The sequence below is a fragment of the Phlebotomus papatasi genome, chromosome 1 (genome assembly GCF_024763615.1).
Source record: "Phlebotomus papatasi isolate M1 chromosome 1, Ppap_2.1, whole genome shotgun sequence".
NCBI lineage: Eukaryota > Metazoa > Arthropoda > Insecta > Diptera > Psychodidae > Phlebotomus > Phlebotomus papatasi.
The window spans coordinates 2,087,572-2,107,665 of NC_077222.1; the positions used below are offsets into that span (position 1 = coordinate 2,087,572).

Below are 20,094 nucleotides of genomic sequence, written 5' to 3' on the forward strand. Positions count from 1 at the left end.
TACAAGAATGTGCATTTTCTTTATTAAATGGAAACTGCTATCTCCTGGAGTTGGAGCAGTTAAAAAGTGAATTTACCTTTTACTCTAAAAAAATATTGAAAAATTCTTTTGTAAAATTGTTTGTAAATGTTTGTATATTTCCATTAGTGATTTACGAAATGTTCGTAATCGTATAATCCACTAAAATGTTCGTAAAAGATTGTACTTTTTCACAAACATTGTTCGTAACTTCATCACTTGACGAGCATTTTTTTTCTCATTTTGCAAAGATTTGTTTGATATTTTTTGTCTGACGAAACTTTACGAACAAATAACAAAATTTTACGAACATTTACGAACACATATTTGAAAACTCACAAAAAATGCAAGTCAAGTAATCAGGTTACAAACAATGTTTGTGAAGATATTACAAACTTTTACGAACTTTTTTTGGAATTATACGATAGGAATTTACAAACATTTACGAAAAATTTACGATTTTTTTCTTTGATAGGCAATACAATATTCCAGAAAGCTTTCTCTTGCTTGAGATTCACGTTGAAATAGCTACTTTAAAGCCTTTCTTGATTATTCTATTTGAAAGCAATTTAATTTGACAAACTTTTAACAAACTTTGACGAAATTTCTTAAGTGTTCCAATGTTTTGCCAAAAGTTTGTTAATTTGTGATAAATGTTTTGTCGTGCCTGAGGCCAATGAGTTTTCTATTTGATATATTCAGAAAAATAAACGCGTAAATCTTACTCGAATCGATGTTAAAGAGTTAATTATACTTCTGTTTAGGAAAAATATTTAAAAGAGTTGCTTCAACTTTTTTGTCATAAAATTAACATGACAAAGAGTGTTAAATAACTCTTTTTAAGAGTGAAAATAACTCGTTTTAAGAGTTAAATTAACTCGTAATAAGAGTTAAAAAATTATTTTTTGAAATTAAAATAATTCTTTTTAAAATTTCAAAATGGATTGATTTTTGCAATTTTATGTTTTAATTATGCTATCATTTCCTTTTTATTTTTTTTTTATTTTTCTTATTATTATTTTCCTTTTTATTATTTTTTCTTGATCTCAAGTTCCCCGGGTTTTGTTAGGTATATTTCTAAATGATGTTCCATTGAGAGAAATCCGAAAAAGTTAAAATAACATTCCGGAAATGTTAATTTTACCCTGCATTATTTATCCGAAATCGGTGTAAATATTTTGCTTTTTAGGTGTATTAAGGGTTATGTTACCCTTTTTCATATTAATTTTACACTTAAAAAGGCGTTAAATTAACATTAAAAAATGTTGATATATTTTTACACCTAAAAATGTTAAAGTTATGAGGAAAAAAAGTAAATCGCACCCTCTTTTTTCTCAGTGTATGAACTTTGTCACATGAAAATCTTCTTGACTGAAGTATATTCTTAAAACGAAAACATTTAAGCATATACTTCAGTCGAGATGAAATTTTACATAAAAAGGGTAGCAATAACATTGATATAATTCGAGTTAATTCAACTCTACCGTTTTCTTCTTGGTGTAAAAATATCGTTACAAACCGAGTTCAACTGTATAAATTTACCCATTAATATTGTATTTGATAATTGTAAGCTTCAAGCTAGGACGAGTGGAACCTAGGGTACAAATAGACTAATTGTTATTTGAATCTAATGCTGAACTTTGAGATTTTCTCTCTGTTTCACATAGATGAAGAGAAAAAGGACTACGAATGAAAACCTTAGGGGAAACTGGGGAACCATCGAACACCGATTTTTATTTCTAAACTATTAGAATATGACTATCATAGTCATATTAAGAATTCATACAGGTCTCGTCCCCTGAAGTCTAATATTTAATTTAAAAATCGCAATTTTAGGTGGTCCACCAGTTTCCCCTACACTCTGGAGTTCACTTTCGGTGTCTTTTTCTTTTCCCCATCTGAAATAGTGAGGAAATCTCAAAGTTCAGGAGCAAATTCGATGCACAATTAGCCTAATGTACCCTAAATCAACAATTTTTACTAAAGTTGAGGCAGAAAAAAATGTACCGACACCCAGGATTGAACCGGGGATGTCTAGCTACCGAGGCGAATGCTGGATCATTGAGTTACGGGGGTAACTGATTTAATAAGGAATATTACAGGACTTTACGCTGATTGTTGATTGGAACAGTACAATTCGAACAATTAAATCGGCTATTAATATTTACAAAATTTATCCATCCGTTTTTAATGTTTCATTATTGCAAGTGACTTCCACTTAGTAGCCAGAGGTCCCTAGGTTCAATCCTAAGTAAAAGCAGGATTTTTTTTCTATCTTAATTCTGGTCAGAATGGAATTTCAGACATCACTTGCCCAGAATGAGTTTTATAAAATCGTAAAAAGTTCTAAAACCTTTCTACTTTTCGCTTTAAGAACGCTAAAAAGCATTCATGATTTATTTAAAGTGTTCCTTAATGCTAAAATTCCATAATCTTTCGCTCCAAATGGCTCCGTATACAGTATAATTACAGTGAGATGACAAGGAGCGATGCTTGGGAAGAAAATATATTATTAATTTTCCCTTGATCTATGGACCTAACTTCCACTTTGAGTGTATGTTTAGCCTGTGTCATTTTAAATGAAGAAAGCTAATGATGGCATTGAATTTGCAATTTCTCCTCGAGCTCTCGAAGAGAGTGAGAGAGAGTGAAATGAATGTGAAACCAATTTACGACGATGACATTGTAAATTGCTTGGCAATTTAGTAAGCATGAACGTTGATAAAATGATAATAGACGCCAAGTCTTGTCCGTCTTTTGCATTTCTTTCGTATCGTAACGTTCTGGGCTAAGAAAGCTCTTCTAAGCTTTTGTATAACTTTTCCGAAATATGATTTTGTCGTGCGGGGGAGAATTTTTGGAAAAACAACGATAGATCCTGGTAAAGCTGGTAAATGTTTATGGTATATAAGGGGAGTGTTATTAAATTTTCACCTGACACTGCTGTGGACCGTGACGAGTTGGTGATGCTGTTTTAGGTCGAGCCTTTTTCACTGACATCGCATTAACATTGCTGGTATTTGATGTGGATGCCTCATTATTATTTTTGCTGTTGCTACCACTATTGCTCGTATTGGTTGCTGTAAATACGAAAGAGATACAAGAGATATAGATTTAGCTTCCACAAAATGTAGTTGGTTATAATGTAAATAGGAGTCTCATGTGTCCCTAAAACTCCATGGGTAAATTTCCAAACACATTATATGAATTAAATATCACTTCCATAAACAGATACTTTAAAGAGGATTTTCGGTGAGAACACATTTCCCGTCTTTATTTAGTGATGAGAAACTGCTCTATTTTGCTCTCTAAAATTCCTTCTGACAAACATAGTGAATATCTGATGAATTTCTCAATATAAAGTTGCTATGCATTTTAATTGTATCTCAAGCTTTTGTAAAGGGAGTGGGGTGTTATTTGATAATTTAGCACAATTTCCTTCTCTTAAGTGATGCTCATAAAATGCAGAGTATTGCTTTTAAACTATGCAAAATTTTTAATTGTATTCTACAGCTTATGCAGGGAAATCTATTTTTTTAAGTAGCACAAAAGGACTGAAAAGAATCTCGCTTAATTAAATTAAGACAGTTATAGAGAGCTTTTTGTTTTGAAATTATGCTGGAGGGGGGGGGTCTTTGAAAATATTAAAATTGATATCTCGTACTGCTTGGATTCAAGCTTAATTGTATAGAAATATTCTCTACAAAGTTCGAATAAGAGTGTTTGAAGAAGAGTAAATGGAAATATTACAGATTTCTTGTTACTTTAAAGCCTTTGTACATTGTAAGACAGAGATGAGTAAGAACCGTTTGAAACCGATTAAATGTCAAATGAAAATTGTACGTCAATGGTCAAAACGCTACCTGGACAAACTTATTTTGACGTTTATTCGGTTTCAAACGGTACTTGTTCAACCCTGTTGTATAAAATATTTATCAAAATTTTAGCATCTTGAGTACAGTAGACTCTCTCAAATTCGGGCATATGGGACCGAAATGTCAGCCGAATTAGACAGAAATTCGGGCGACAAACTTTTTGAAATGCAACGACTTTTTATTCATGTGCATATAGATATTGAGTTTATACACTCATATATAACGTAAATTGCATGAAAAACCCTCAATAATGCAAAATCACATCAAAACTAAGACAAAACATGCCAAATTTGAGCATATTTGATTCATTTGATAATCATAACCAAACTTGAAAAATGACAACAAACTTTTTTCAAATGTAACCGCTGGCCGAATTAAAAAGTAGCCCGATCTTAAAAGAGCCGAATTTGCGAGAGTCTACTGTAAATTTCCTGCATTTTATCACCTAGACACACTTACGACTTAAGCCGAGATGCGGTTTAACATAATTATAATCAAAATAATGAGGAGATTACATTTCCATCAGTTTATGACTAATCCGCAACTCGGCTTACGCAGAGAAACGGCTTAGTTAGTGGGAAAGTACAGGGAATTTATTCAAATCATTATTTTGATTATAATTACGTTAAGCCGTCTCTCGGCTTAAGTCGTGAGTGTGTCCAGGTCATTAAGATAGATTTATACGTAATTTTCGTTTCCATGCCATTGTTGTGACACTACCGAAAATTCCCTGGTGGCGAGTCATAGAAATGGCACCAAAATAAGACATTTAAACTTAAGAATAAAATTCATGCGAGAAACCCATATAAGGAGCAATAACTCACTCCCAATGAGATTAGTTTGAATGAGCTGCTTATTGAACGAGTATCGTTGTACCTAATCTCACATCATCTAGCTCTCCATAGGGCCAAGCTATTGCATTCAGCAATGCTCCCAAACTCTGATCAAATTCACCCACCTGTACTCTTCCTGACCTACTGATCCTGAGGCATTTTTAAGTCCGATAGTTGCCGACACTTAATGGCTTCCAGGGTCTCAGGCCTCCCATTGCTTTCCTTACTGTTCCGTGAAAGCAACGGTAGGTCATTCATGAACCCCAAACTCGCTTTCTACGGCTGTCTGGAGCCGGACATAGCATTTGAGCATTTGTCGCAATTTTGGGAATGATTTGAAACCGAACTCTTACTGGGTTGATGCTATCCCTATTAAGATCTTCTAAGCCCTTTGATGACAAGCCCTGAACGTGTCATCTGCTTCTAATTCTTATTTGAGGACCTCTTCCTAAGTCACGAATCGTGAGTTCTTAAAGACTGGAAGAACTAAATGAAGACTGGAATCAGGGACAGTAAAACACAGTATATTGACCTTTGACTCCCTTCTCCTTTTAATTTCTCAAGCTTTGAGAAATTAAAAATCTAGACTTGAGAAATTAAAAGGAGTAAGGAACCCAAGGTCAATACCGTCTTTTACTGTCCCTGATACTCAATTTACTGGCCAAAAATTATGAAGACTGGAACTTCTAGTGATGTAGTAAGACGTTTTGTCTAAGATTTTGAACCCCTTAGCGTCAGAACTGAGCGTCTTCCTGTTCTTTATTAACGTCGATCCATCGTTATGACTTTTGTGGTGGTCTAGTCATCTGTTCTACAGTGATCGCCTACCTCTGAGAATGAAAAACCTGCCCGTTTTTACACTATAGACAAGATATCTCAATGCTTGAGCTCGTTAACACTTCACACCACCCTAACGTTATAACCCTTGGCTGTCGTACCATCTAGCCTTTGGCCGATAGGAACGTCTAAACCTAACGAATGGAGAACCTTTCTAATAAAGGCTCTCCAAGCAGCACTGCAAGATCACTGTCATATTAAAGTTTGAAGGCAATAAATGCAAGGGTTTGGAATGGAACCTATGACTCGTCACATATGCTGGTCTGGTCCCTAATCTTTTCCTTCCTGTATGAAGGTCGTCAAAAGTCTCATTTATTCAGGACATTTGCTTCTTAAAGCAAGCGTTTTATCTATTAACTAATGTCGTCTCCAAGATCGTAATTTAATACATATTTACTTAGTGCAGATCTTTTCCACTTTTGACCCCGAATGATCATTTTTACTGCTTGAACTCAAACAGAAAGCAGTTATATAATCGTCTTTTTTTTCAACTTGTCACCGTTCTAGAGCTTAAACGGTAAGAGATATCGACTTCCAGTCCTCGATGACTCCCAATAAAAAAAACAACATCTCGAAAAGTTTTTTTTCCCTCCCCACCACCCCCCTTTAACCCAACCAAAAACATGTTTTTTTTGTTTTTCTCAAAATTGGCCCAAACTTTTTCAATGATATGTTTTAGAGCTAGTCCAGGCTAACATTTCGCCTAAACATACCTGTGACCGGAAAATTTGCCATTTTGAATTATTAATGGTCAAAGGTTAACCACTTTGGAACTTTGCATTTGGTTAAATTTGGATTTTTTTGGAAAAATATTGTAATTTCGTACCCGGCTGCAGTAATCGGTAAAGTACCGATTTTTTTTTTAAATTTTCACTAATTCACGGTGAGCTCTATCTCGTGAGTTCGAGCATTCCACAAAGCTGGGACGCTTTGCCATCTCTTTGTCATGAGAGTCTGATAATTTTTTACAAAGATTCATCGCAGTTGCGAAAGTTCTTCTCATCTTCTTCAAGGAATAAAATTACCGTAGAAAATATCTTCTCGACTGAAGTATATGTTTACTTGTAAATCTTCGTCAGTGACTGAGAATTAATTACAAACACAAGAAAATAATCAAAAAGATTAAGTTAAGGCATAATTCCTTTGACAAAAGTGTTTTCTGTTTTTGCATATCCTAAATTTGTCTTCATTTTACTAAGCTGATATTGATAAATGGTACAACTGTTTTTCCTGTATTCGGAATACGAGTAAAAATTCTGAGTGCAATGTAATTTAATATGAAGGATAAAAAGCGAGAAAAGCGCATTGAGAAAAATTCTAGGGAAAATTGTATTATATTTTCTAGCCTTTTTTTTGCCTTTCTATTCTTCATCAAGCCCCTGGTTGGTATGGAAAAGAAAATTTTGCCACTATTTTGATTCTGAATGCAAACACTACATTCAATTTTACTGTATTTACCCTCACAACCTCTTCCGTTGGCGAACAGTATAGGAAGTTAAATTAGAATGGATGGGAAGAATAAAACATGGGAGAATAATGGCATGAATAGTGAAGGAACAATGAAAATGAAGGCTGTAGATTTATTGTTCAAACATCTTCCTATAATCTTAACCATTTCGCATAGATGAAGCCTACAGTAGTATAGTGTGATTTAACATGAGTCTATTATGTAAATTGTACAATGTTATAGTTTAAACTGAGGATATTCACTCACTCTCTCTTGAATCTTAAATTGTCTCTTATAAACTTTAAAATTGTGCGATTGTTAAAGTGCAGAAAAAAATGCAAGAAAGACACTCGTCACAATGACAATTTTCAAAATTGCCAAAAATAAATCACGATGCTGAAAAGTAGGAAAAGTTCACAATAGAGTGAAAATTGGAAATGTAAGACAAGAAAAGCAAATTTCTGTTAGAAGCATCTGTATAGTAATATTTTGTGGATATATAGGAAAAGTCTCTTTGGAATGGGTGAAGGGTGGTAAGCAAGTTGGAGAGAAAAGACGGAAATCGCACTCAATTGCTCTACTTTTCACCTTCAGACTTCTGTGCTACCTTTAGAAAAGCCCCAGGTACTCTATCTCATTCTAGCGTACTCCCTAAAAAAAATTCCAATGCATATCAAAACGAATAAATTTGGTATTTATGCAAGGAAAATTCTCCATCTCTTTGCCACATTTTCCGACTTACAGATATGTTCTGCAATTTTTTGAGCATCTTTCTTGAATGGAGAGGCGTATGAGCTTTACAGGATGCTCGAACTCGTGAAATTTTGGATAAAAATCGAGGAATTCGTCCGGGATTCAAAGGCCTTTCAAATGGATCCATATTCGTTCCAATCGGTCAAGTAATACGATCTATCGGATCCTTTAAATTTTTAAATTTGGAAAACAATTAAAAAAAAAAGAATTGAACGCCATTGGTCTATAGAGAAAAAAGTGCATCTCAACACTGTATGAAACATATTCAAAAATGAAAAAAAATGTTTAGAATCGTTTTGTGTATATCCTCAAAAATATACCCAAGAAGCAATTTTTGACTATTTATTTATACTAAAATAATGTCGCAGATTTATCATTATTTCGTCTCTATAGGTGAAGTGTGCCAAATTTCGGCCAGCTTCTAATTTCGGCCACTTTGATTGTAATTTCGGCCATGCAAATAAATTAATTAAAATTACGTATGTAATCTTCGAATAGTCAATGAATTCATTTTGCTTTTAAATATTTATTTATTTTACGATGTATTAACACAAAGACTGTTAAATTTTAGGTATAATTTGAATTTAAATTGCGTTGTAAAAACTCAGTGTGGAAAGAGTATTACAAAAAATGTGACAGATCGATTGCGTTTCTAGCAGTCTTGCGATTTGTGGTGAAGTGCAGAAGGTTTTCCTTCGGTGTTTTTCATGAAAATTGATTAGTTTTCTTTAAAGATTGTTTCTGTTTATGTTAATAGTGTATCAATCTTTAAATTTCGGGTAAAATTTCCCAGCTGGATAATGTATTTCGCATAAAAAAGTATATACTTTGTGAGCGTCTCTCCGGTGAGGTAGTGTTGGATATTCCGGCAACATCTTTTGCTTTCCTAAATTTCTTATTTATTTTATGTTTTCTTTTTCAATTTCTGAATTCTACAATGTCCAGAGAAAAAAACTATCGCTTCTATGAAAAAGATGATGTGGAAAAGGCCTTGGAAGAGTTCAGGAAGTGCAAATTGCTACGGGAATCTGCGCGTAAATTTGATATGGTACTCTTCAGATCTTCAGGAAAAATTACGCGGAAGATTTCAGAGCTTATTGGTCATATAAACGTATTAAACTAAATATTAAACTCGTTCCGTTTGACGTTTTGAAATTTTCTATCAGTTGCGTTACAAAAGGTGGTCAGAAAAAGATGGCCGGAATTTCACTCAAAGTGGCCGGAATACTGCCCAAAACAATGTCCATATTTTTATTAATTTTTCAATATTTTAGCAAGTGATTTAAAGAAAACAAAGAATCTAAACTAGTTTTCAAGGTTCCACACAGCCCTCACGAAAAGGAAGTAACAAAAAATATCAATAAGAATTAAAACTATTGCATTTCAAACTTAGGACTTCGGTGCTTATATGCAACTATGCCGAAATTTGGCACACTTACCCTAATCACGTAAAAAGTTCATATTCTGCAGTAAAGGAAAGTTTTGCATATAAAATATAATGCATTTTTATTCAAGATATAATAACGTCATCTTGTGAGATAAAATGTATCGATTGCGACTAAGTAGAAAAAATACTTTATTACTGAAGAAGTTTAATTTTTTACAAATATTTTTCTCGCATAAAAGACAAGCGATATTAGAGTGAACAAAACCAATTTTTAAAAACCAGTAATTTTGCAGTATCAAAAGATAGAACGATTGCACATGTCACTATCTCCGTAAAGTTCGAGCAACCAAATTTATTCTTTGCAGCAAATACTTGAATGTTCTGGGAATTGTTGAATGGTACTGTAGTTAAGAGACTACGTCATATTCACAATAGCAGAAGGGAGAAAAGGGAAAATTTACTATGCAAATAAGGAGAATCGAAAATTTTCACTGATATGACATCCATTTGCCTCAGAATAAAATTTCCCACATCCTTTTAACAGGCACTTCCATTCCATCTACCTATCAAAATCCCCCCAACCAAGCATCCCCTTTCGACCTGCCACACATGGGGAAAAATCAATAAGGAGGACTTTGAAGCATTTTCAATTTTCTCTCATGCTGATATGCCAATGGATACCCAGGGATGGTATGAGTTTAATTTATAGAATTTATATCATTTAGTCGAGGACTCGGGCGGAGATTTATGCCATCATCATGCGGGGTTGATATACGTATTATGAAAAAAAATAAGTTTCACCTGCTGCTTGCAAATTTCCCAGAGTGCCAAGCATATCAGCGAGGATTTCAGGATCGGGATAGCCTATCGTGAGGGCGGCATCTAGGGGCGCTGTTGCGTCTGGCGCCTGTACGGCCTCACGCAATTGGAGTGTCACGGAACCCTCGGCACCCATCGATGCGCTGCACATGAGAACTCGAGGGGGTGCCAAGCCTGTCAGAGGTAGTCGGAGTCCGCTCTGTACCTGAAACGATAGGAAAAAATTGGCAGGTTAATACATGGAAAAGTTTCTGAAATTGATTTTAGACATCTCTTCAAATTAATAACATTTACTTTTCTGAACAGGATAGTTTCCTGGAAGTTGTCTTGCATTTTCTAGGAACTCAATATGAAGGGAAAACACTACTCTTCTCAGAATTGATATTAAACAAATCCTCATGTTGTTGCAAGGCTTTTAGGGTTTATGAATTTTTCTTAGAACTCAATAATCTCGAATATAGCCAATAGATTTGGTTATGACAAGATTTAAGTATACATTTAGATCCCAATGTTACGTTTTGACGCTTTTGTCAGACAGTATCGTAACTTTATTTTAAGAATTTTTCACTTTTTTATGTTCAATATCATGATATTTTTCTCTATTTATGGATTTCGTATTGCATGTATTTAATATTCATCTCGATTGAGACATATCTCATCTCCCTTGCGGCTATTGTTGTGAAAGTGTTTTTCTTTTAAATATGTTTTCAATATGTTTTGTTTATTTGGCTTATTTGAAAAACACGGACATAGGAGCAAACAATATTTTTACGGTATTCCAAATTTACGTAAATAATAACAAAATTTAATATATATTTAGTAAAATAATAGTGAAATTGGTAGTTGTTAAATATTAATACGATTAAAGTTTCCAAGGAGCATTTATTGCCATAAACGATTAGAAATGTCTGATATCTACGAAAATGATGATGAAGACTTTACCAATTCGGGCCCATATTCGCGTGAATAGAGAACATTTACAACCAAAATTCAATAATTATTTATTCTAGTTATAATAACGTCACATTATACGTTAAAATGTAGCGATTATAACTAAATAGAATATAATCGCTATATAATACCAATTTTGTAACTACTGAATGAAGAAGTATAACTTCTTTTGCATTTTCCAATATTTATTTATTTTCGACGGTTCTGTCATATTTTTCATTAATCGTGCACATTTATCACGTATGAAAATTTAGTACAATAATTAGGATATAATTTTACTGAAATTCATTCCTGATAACCTGAAATGCTCAAGGGAAAGCTGATAAATTAAAAAAATAAAATCGAATGAATTTATTGCCTTTTCCATCATATCATCCAAAAAATATTATATGGGTCACTTTAAACATAATTCTGCCCAAATATCGGTACACGTCAACGTTTTGTGCATATTTTCTCCATTAAAATGGGTTTGATGTCGTCAATATTTTGTATTTTTTTTCATACCATAATCTTTCTTTTTTTCGGTAAAATTAAATCAAAATTACAGTATCGGCCAAAAATTTCTTGACAAAGTTATATTCGAGGAATCCGGTGGAAAAATTGTAGAAAAAAAGTTACTTTTTAAAATGTTTCCTTTTGCAAATGAGTTGCCCGTAATCCAGGAATATTGTTTATGCATTTCAAAAAAAATTTAAAAAAAAAACCATATTAAAAAAATTGTTTTCCACACATTGATCGTTTTTTATCGTCCAAAAGTTTCTTGACACATTTGAAAAAGTTACCCAAATGGTCAAAAACGCCCATCCAACATTATATTACTGTTATATGTTGAAGTTATGTTAATGTTTATGGATCTAAAGGATCTAAATATTCACCTTGATAAAATATATTTAAAAATGAAAACAAAAATCTGGTACCGTTTTTGTAATAATCTAAAAAACCTGGTTTTATTGGGTAATAATGGGGGAGGTGGCGGTGAAAGGGAAAGACTGTCCTGGATAATATTGACTTATGGGTGGGTCGTCGAAGACCGGAAGTCGATATTTCGTCGGTTGCGGCTACCTCAATCGTATCTGCATTTCTTTTGTGTCAGTATTTCACGGAAGAGGGGATGTCTGTATTGTAGTTGCTCCGAATGCAGATACAAAACAAATGCAGATACGACAGAGGTAGCCGCAACCGACGATTTCTTGTTTCATTTTTAATCGCAATTCTAAGGGAAAGTACGGAAAATATCAATATAATAACTTTATCAAATATAATGTATTATATATATAAGTATTAAATAGGTATTAGGTATTATAGGTTGAAATAGAGCTCGGAGTTTTACTCCGAGACAAACTTCTTCTCTCATTTGTTTGTTTGTTTATAGAAAATAACTAATATTTTCTATACATTTTTTAGTTATTTTTCTGACAGATAACGTTCATAACTTTTATTAATATTATTTAAATTTGAGGAAGTTACGGCAAAATCATATTTAGCATTACCTGATGAAATTGCCAACACTTTGTTAAAAAATAAAGGTAAAGAGTTTTAATTGAAATACAATCAGTATCAGATTTTTTTCCAGTATAATATAGCATAGGGTGGAGGTATAGTTCATAGTCACTTTCTGTTCTTTTTTTTCTGGTGCATTTCCTGAATATTTTTTTTAGTACATGACTGTTCTCAAGTGCTTCTGCATTATCAATTGGCTTGTATCGGTTCCTGTTTCGACTGTTTTCTTCAGTCATTGTTGTATATACCAATAAACTATCAAACAGTTGTGACAGAAAAGCACATTAGAACAGCCATGTACTAAGAAAAATGTTCATTTTTCATTGGAAAAGTATCATTATTCACGAGATATTAAAATTTTTATGCGACTTTGATGTTTAGGTTTTATCAAAATCCTAAAGATAGTCAATTTTCTGGTTAAAAATTAATGATAAAGTAAACGATTCCTGCGAGACAGCCATAACTAATACCACAACCCTAAATTAAAGAAAAATGAATGTCTACATTATTTAAAAATTAGAACCACAAATTGAACGTTATAAAATACAGATGAGATAGTCTTGAGTTTCTGTGAAGAACAGCCAAAATTTCAAATGTGAGTCATTTCTTATTTTTCCGGCACCATAAGTCATTCATTTGCTTCAAAAGAGCAAGACAGAAGCATACATTTTATGGGTAAATTATTTAATTCCCAGCATTAGGAACATCTGCACAAATAAATCTTTTATATTGTATTCATTCATGACCATGGAAGCGAGTGATGTACAGAGGATAATGACTTAATTATTAACAGACAGCAATCCTTAGCAAAAAAAAATATCAAGGAAAACAAACAAAAAAATAAAAAAAAAAGTTTTTTAATAATTTATTCTTCCTTCCGCAAACAATGACATTCCTTGAGCGCCAAGATGATGCTCTCTCTCTGCAAACTGATGTTACATTCAAAAGCTCTTTAATATTTAACGGTGTATAAAAAAATATATATAAAGTTTCAGACATGCACTTCCAAGAAGCATGAAAGCTCATGTGATGACGGGAGGGTAGGCGGATATTTCAAAACAGAAAATACTTGTCACGCAGAAACATAATTCGAATTATGTCGACAACAACATTGAATAGAAAACTCCCATAAAATTTGTCAAGTCGACAGAAAAACATCATTTCTAAGTTATTGTATTGCTTGAACTTCACAAAAAGATTTTCACCCTGGCTATGGAACAAACATACACATACACCCCTCCTCTTCCCCCCCCCCTCAGAAAATGAGAAAAGAAAATACACTCTTGAAAAAGGAGAGAAAAACAGGGAAATTATTCGATGTGTCCGCATTTTTTGCTGGATGTATTATAGTTTGTTGTTATTGTCGACTCATTCTTCGTCTCAACACTGGTGACAGGATTTCTGATTGCTTTCTAGGTCATATTGAGCAAGGATCATATAAATCAGAAGAAAATATAGTTTTCTCAGACTCAAAGAAATATGTGGATGTTACAAATGGATCTGGGTATTGGGGGGGGGGGGGGGGAAATGGAAAAAGATCCGGAAAATGGAAAATATCTTTCATGGGAAAAGCTTTGGAGTTCTAATAAACAGTGCTTGCATAAATCTAATCGAATGGGTTTAGTATTATAGGAAAGAAAATATTGAGAAATATATACTAAAAAAGTCAAATTCCGAAATCACACAAATTGCCCAATGTCCTTTAGGGCTAAAGAAAACTATTTCTTACTAGATTAACTAGCCCCGAGGCCAAACGGTTTGAGATAGTGACTTGAGACTTTCAAGGACCCTCCCATAAGTCCACTCGAAACTCAGGGATCTTATTACTTTTATTGAAGCCAACTTTTCAAAAGTGTACTAAATCTCACGCTAAGACGCGAAAAACTTGGAAGATATAACAATATCTTAATTTTTGCCTAATTGGATGGTTGTGCAAATGAGGCGCATTGTTTAATTGCGTTAAGATTTTCTTCTGCAATTCCATATGGATTGTAATACACTTTCAAATGAAGATGAATGGGATAAAGTTTTGGAAAAGCACAAATTGCATGTCTACTAGCTGATATTTACTCTCTAATTATATCCTTACAAAAGAAGGATGGTTATTTTGGTAGAAATTTGTAGAAATTGTTTTCTTTTTCCCAAGTATCACTCAGATATATTTTCTCTTCTTGTTTAGAAGACTATATCAATGGCACGGGGTGAGAATAAATGTATAGTAATACTGTCTCAAGTCCATTTTGAATGGAAAGGATAGCAGAGAAATAGGATATCTCTTGGAGCAGTAGGATCACGTAGTTTGAGCGCATTTACTTCAACATCATATATATATTGTTTGTGAAGTGTGGAGAAGATAAAGAAGATAAGTCGAAAGGAAGTCATTACGGACGGAACGTTCAATTTAAACTTGCTCCATGTACACTGTGGCTACGTTTATACGATAAAAAATTTCGGACTATGTGTCCTTGGATTGAATTTAAAACTGAGCAAGAAAAGTCTTGATTGAGTATATCACAATTTTAGGTGTGCCTCTAACATGATCACACCTATTTTCCCTTTTTCGGCTTGAAGAATAAACAAAGTTCGGAATATATAGTCCTCTTCCAGTCTTATTCTAATGTTCTATAAAATCTGCGAGTCCATTTGCATCGTAGGATTAGATTAAGATTTATACTAATTATCTCTACGTTGCATCTCTCTTTCTGAATCGTATTAGGTTAGTATCAGTCTGCTTCACTCGTCCCAAAAATTTTCAGAAGCACGAAAAAGAATTCTTAGTAGCGTTTGCTTTACACTGGTAAAAATAAAAGGGTCAAATTGACCCTTTTCAACAAAAATGGATCATATTTGATCCTTTGAAAGGTTCTGTAGTGTATGAGGTTAGACGGGTGAGGAGAAAAAGGCTGTTAGAGTTAATCGGTCGGGTACAGATGAAATGTCACTCATGAAATAAATTCCAGACCTAACACACGTGTTTTATTATAAGCTCCATTTGCAATCCTGAATTTGGCAACGAGACTGGGATTATAATTATCACCCAATTTCAGGTAAAGATATTACACTTGGCGACGAGGATGGGATTCTAATTATCGCCCAATTTCAGGATTGTAAATGGAGCCTATAATAAAGCACGTGTGTTAGGTCTGGAATTTATTTCAAGAGTGACATTTCATCTCTACCCGACCGATCAAATCTAACAGCCTTTTTCTCCTCACCCGTCTTTTTTTAATTTTAAAATTCACTAGTATACGGCACTCAACCCCTAAACCGATTATTCATAATAATAATGACAGGAATAGATATAAACTTTGGTCTGTGCTATAAATCAACGTACAGAAATCAAAGCTATTGAGGGATTATTCAGACATTTAGCATGCAGCTTTCAATTTTTTTTTATTGTGGAAGTTGGTCTAACTCAGGGGCCCATCAAGTTTAATAAAAAGTGAACCTATTTTTCACTTTTCCTTGTAAAAAATTTGCAGATATTGCACCGGAACTTAAACAAAATTGCTCGTAGTTTTTCGTAAAATTCTGAAATATGTATTTTTAGATAGATTTTAACGCACAATTTCGATATATATCAGACTAATAAGTCAATTCTCTTTAGGAAAAACTTTCCAGTGAGTTTCAGTGCATCTGTGCAAAAACATTTGGAAAAATTAATGTCGAGAGGCCCTTGGTTTAACTCCTATAATTTCTTGGCAAGATTTTTCGAAAAATTGTGACAGTTTTTTTTTCCAAAATTCGCCAAATATGCAATGCTAAATAAATTTTGATTATTTTAAGCAGCTAAAAGGTTTGATAGATTCCCTCAAAGCTCTTGTGGATAACACTGTTTTTTTTTTAAGAAAAGTTTATCAAAAACAACCCCAAAGTCCTTTGATTCCGACATACCTTTTAGATCAGGAAAATTTCATGAAATCAAAATTCAAATCTCTTTCTTTTTTAAACGTTTTGTTTATTTATGTCCCTTTCTTTCGTACTCTTCTTCCTATTTTCAACATCATTACAGGTTCTTATTAGTTCAATCAAACTTAGAGTGCGAGAGTCCTTTCAATATTAGATTTTGTGCGATCTTTCTTTATGTAAATTCATCATAAAACTATTTCTAATCAAAATGTTAAGATTTTGGTTTTTTTTTGAAAACTCAATATTTAACCAAAGACCTTTAAAGCCAGTAAAGGCCCTTTGTAGATTCTGAGTATTTTCCGACGAATAATTTAAATAATAGAGAACCGGGGAGCGTCGGGGGATAGGGTAGCTTACAAAAAGACGATTCTTCCCAAATCTTTCGGCTCGAAAAAAATTCCTAGATTTAAGCACTGAGGAATGCTTGGAGATCGAGTCGAAAGCTTTGGGAAGAATCGTCTTTTTCTAAGCTACCCCATTCCCCGAAGCTCACCGGTTCTTTATTATTTAGAGAAATACAAATTAACTTTGTTGTGATCTCATCACAACCCCTCTATTTCCAAGCCTTTACCCAAACAGTCCCAAATTCTTACACACTGCATTTCCTACTATTTCTTAACATTCTTTCACCTTGTTCCATTTCTTATATTCCCCCAAATCGTTGCATTTCCCACCTTTTCCCCAGTAGATTATATAAGCCAAAAATTGTAATTATATAAAAAAAATTAGTTAGTCTTAAAACGTCAACTGTAGAAGAAACCATATGTAGGAGTCGTGTAAAATAAATTAATGCACAAAGTTCGATAGAATTCGTGCGTTTTTCTGTGGAACAACAACCTCAATCTGAAGCCGAGCTGTAAACACCTTTATTAAGCAACTGCTTCAAAACCTTTAGGGGAATTCTGTAACAATATGACAATGTCATTTGACTAATTTTCGTGGTAAATTCCGGAGTAGGAAAATATTAGAGACCAGGTAGCATCAAATCTCTATTGCAAGAATATCTGTGGAAGTCTAAGAAATTGATATAATAGCATTTCCAAATAGTTTACCCGAATTTACCATATAAAAAATCCAAATTTGTCATATGACAATGTCATGGTTACAGAATTCTCCCATTGATAGCGACCTCTATGTAAAAACTTAGGTAATTAACTCTGAGGACTGTAGGATTTTAATCAACTTCCAATGGAATCTCCCCACCTTTTCTTTATAGGGTGGAATTTGGATTGTCCAACTCCCTTTCGTTACTTCAAAAAATAAATCCGGCTTATTGTTTGTATATAAACGTAGTCTTGTGTCGCTAAAGTCTAAACTATATTTTAGAGCTAGTTTCTGGGTGATGCACATGTCTCTAGCAAATGATTTCGACAAAGACAATTCACCAATAGAGTAAATGGTGCTATACATGTATCACTGGGAGGGAGGATTATTATATATGTGGATACAACAAGTTTCATCTCATGGTTGGTTGCCTGAATTTAACCAACCCCATTGTGTCACCCTTTAATTTAACTCAAACATCATGTCCATCTATATATCACACTGAATAATATATAGCGCCCTTTCTAGCACATACCAAAATGGAAATGAATAGAAAGTCTGCTGAATTTCACCCAAAATTCTCATTCATTGTTATTCCTCAATTTTATCTCGCAAATGCTCCAAAATGTGTAGTTGCTATGTAGCTATTGGGAAAGAGGGAAAAGTTGAACATTTTGTGGGTAGAATGGGGGAAGGATTGTGTTTTTAGCACTCTTCATTTGTAATTTGTCGCACACAGAATTGGGGAAAAAGCGACATTCAGCATCAATTGACGATTTTCCAGCCGCCGCCGTCGAAATATTTGTCATTTTGAAATAAAAGTTTCATCCGTAATATAAATATGGTGTGTATGGAACTTTTTGATTGAGAAGAGTCCCTCCCTCAGGAACAAAAAAAAACAGCCTCCACATTTCAGCCAGTACAGAGCAAACATCAGCCCAAAAATTATTCAGCATTACATTGTTTTATTGACATTCTGAATTGAGTAAATAGACGGCCAATGGCAGAATCACCATGAGGTCCAGGAGTATTTTCCTGTGCCTACAGCCAATGCTGGCAGACCCCTTAGAATCTCCGATTCGATCACTCTGTTCACGTTTTATTCAGTTTTGTGAACTTCGTCACGTATTACGTGAAAAACTTCCCCAAAACTCGTGATGTTATTGCCATATTTAACGTTGATAGAAAGCAGCACGTATCGTGGTCACGGCAGTGGGTTTATATTGAGGCTTTCCCCGGTAGTCCCATAGCTCTTTGAGAAATGGATTTGGCATGGTTAAATACTCATCGAAAAACTTACCTCCCAGTGTTACAATCTTTATACGCATTCAGCCAATCTTTCTCCACAATTCAGTTGGAGAAAAATTAGTTGAATCAACTGAAACATTTGTACAGATGTAGGCTAATTTTATGCTAAAGGACTTGATTTCATGGAATCATTCTATTATAGTTAATAATAATAATGCTGGCACAACATTCCATTAAGGAACTGGGCCTTCCCACAAGGGGATTTCTAGACATGATTTTTTTTCTTATACCAGATGAGGTTGCCCAAGAAGCAAAATAGATGCCTTATAAAACCAAGTATTAGACAAGTCTTTTAGTGCACTTTTAAAAGACTTAAAGTGAGAATTTTCTGTTGAAATTCCTATAGAAGCTTTTAAGATCCTTAAGAGTGCGCCACTTTACTTATAATAATCTCAGTGATGGAACCAAGATCGTTATAAGCAAATAAAAAGATTTTTAGTTCTATAGTGCCTTACTTGGAGAATTCTACAAGACTACATTAAGAAAAAAATGCTTCTTGGGTGTCAGTCCCATGCCTGTGGAATCAAATGCAGTGAAGCTCACTGGATGCAATCCGAACCCCTTTAACGCCAGAAAAATTCCTGGGGACCTAAAGGAGATTCGAACCCGGGACACTTGCATCATAGAGCGAGTGCTCTACCACTTGACCCCTTGAGTGCTCTCTAGTTATAGTTATGACTACTAATCTTTTGTCAAATAAACTATACTGATAAAAATATTTAGCAAAATTATTCGTAAATGTTTGTAAAATATTACTGGAAACTTACCAAAGTTTGTAAATAGTATAATTCATTAAAAAGTTTGTCAAAGTTACACTAGATAAGCATTTCTTGTTCCTTCACAAATATTTCTTCGAACAATTTTCGTTGATTTGGAAAAACTTTACGAACAAATGACTTAATTTTACGAACATTTTATTTTACAAATAAATATTGATAAAGATCCAAGAAGAAAATACTTTTATGATAATAAGAAACACGGATTTGACCTAGATCCTTCTCCTCCTTTATTACTAGGACATTACTAGGATATTACTAGGAAAATACTTTTACCAACTTTTTAGTGAGTTACACGATTTACGAGCATTTCGTAAGCCCATAGTAGGATTTTACAAATATTTACAAACAATTTTATAAAATATATGTAGTGCTAATCATGGTAATTTTAACAAATTTTGGTTTTAATTTGAACATTGGGAAGATTAATTTATGTACGAAAGCATTCAGAATACCCTAATTGCTACTGATTTATCTCATCATTGAATTCAAGTATTGTATTTGAATGAGTTAAATTTTGTCATAGTTACTAATCATTTGTTAAAGGTTACGAAGTTTTTGTACCAAGTTTCATTTTATATTGAGCAAATTTAAGTTTTTAATGCTCATTTGTTTTTGTCCTTTATTAAACCGTCTT

At 33.6% G+C, this 20,094-nt stretch overlaps 1 protein-coding gene across 4 annotated transcripts in view; it reads right to left on the reverse strand.

Moving 5' to 3' along the window:
• The window catches only part of LOC129799871 (uncharacterized), a 149,555-nt gene that overhangs the window by 59,018 nt on the left and 70,443 nt on the right, over positions 1 to 20,094 (reverse strand). For all 4 annotated transcript variants that reach the window (XM_055844140.1, XM_055844137.1, XM_055844139.1 and 1 more), the window contains exons 4-5: positions 9,952 to 10,174; positions 2,953 to 3,098 (exon numbers count right to left, since the gene is read on the reverse strand). In XM_055844140.1, the coding sequence (XP_055700115.1) occupies positions 2,953 to 3,098; positions 9,952 to 10,174 (369 nt within the window). The remainder of the gene's footprint in view (positions 1 to 2,952; positions 3,099 to 9,951; positions 10,175 to 20,094) is intronic.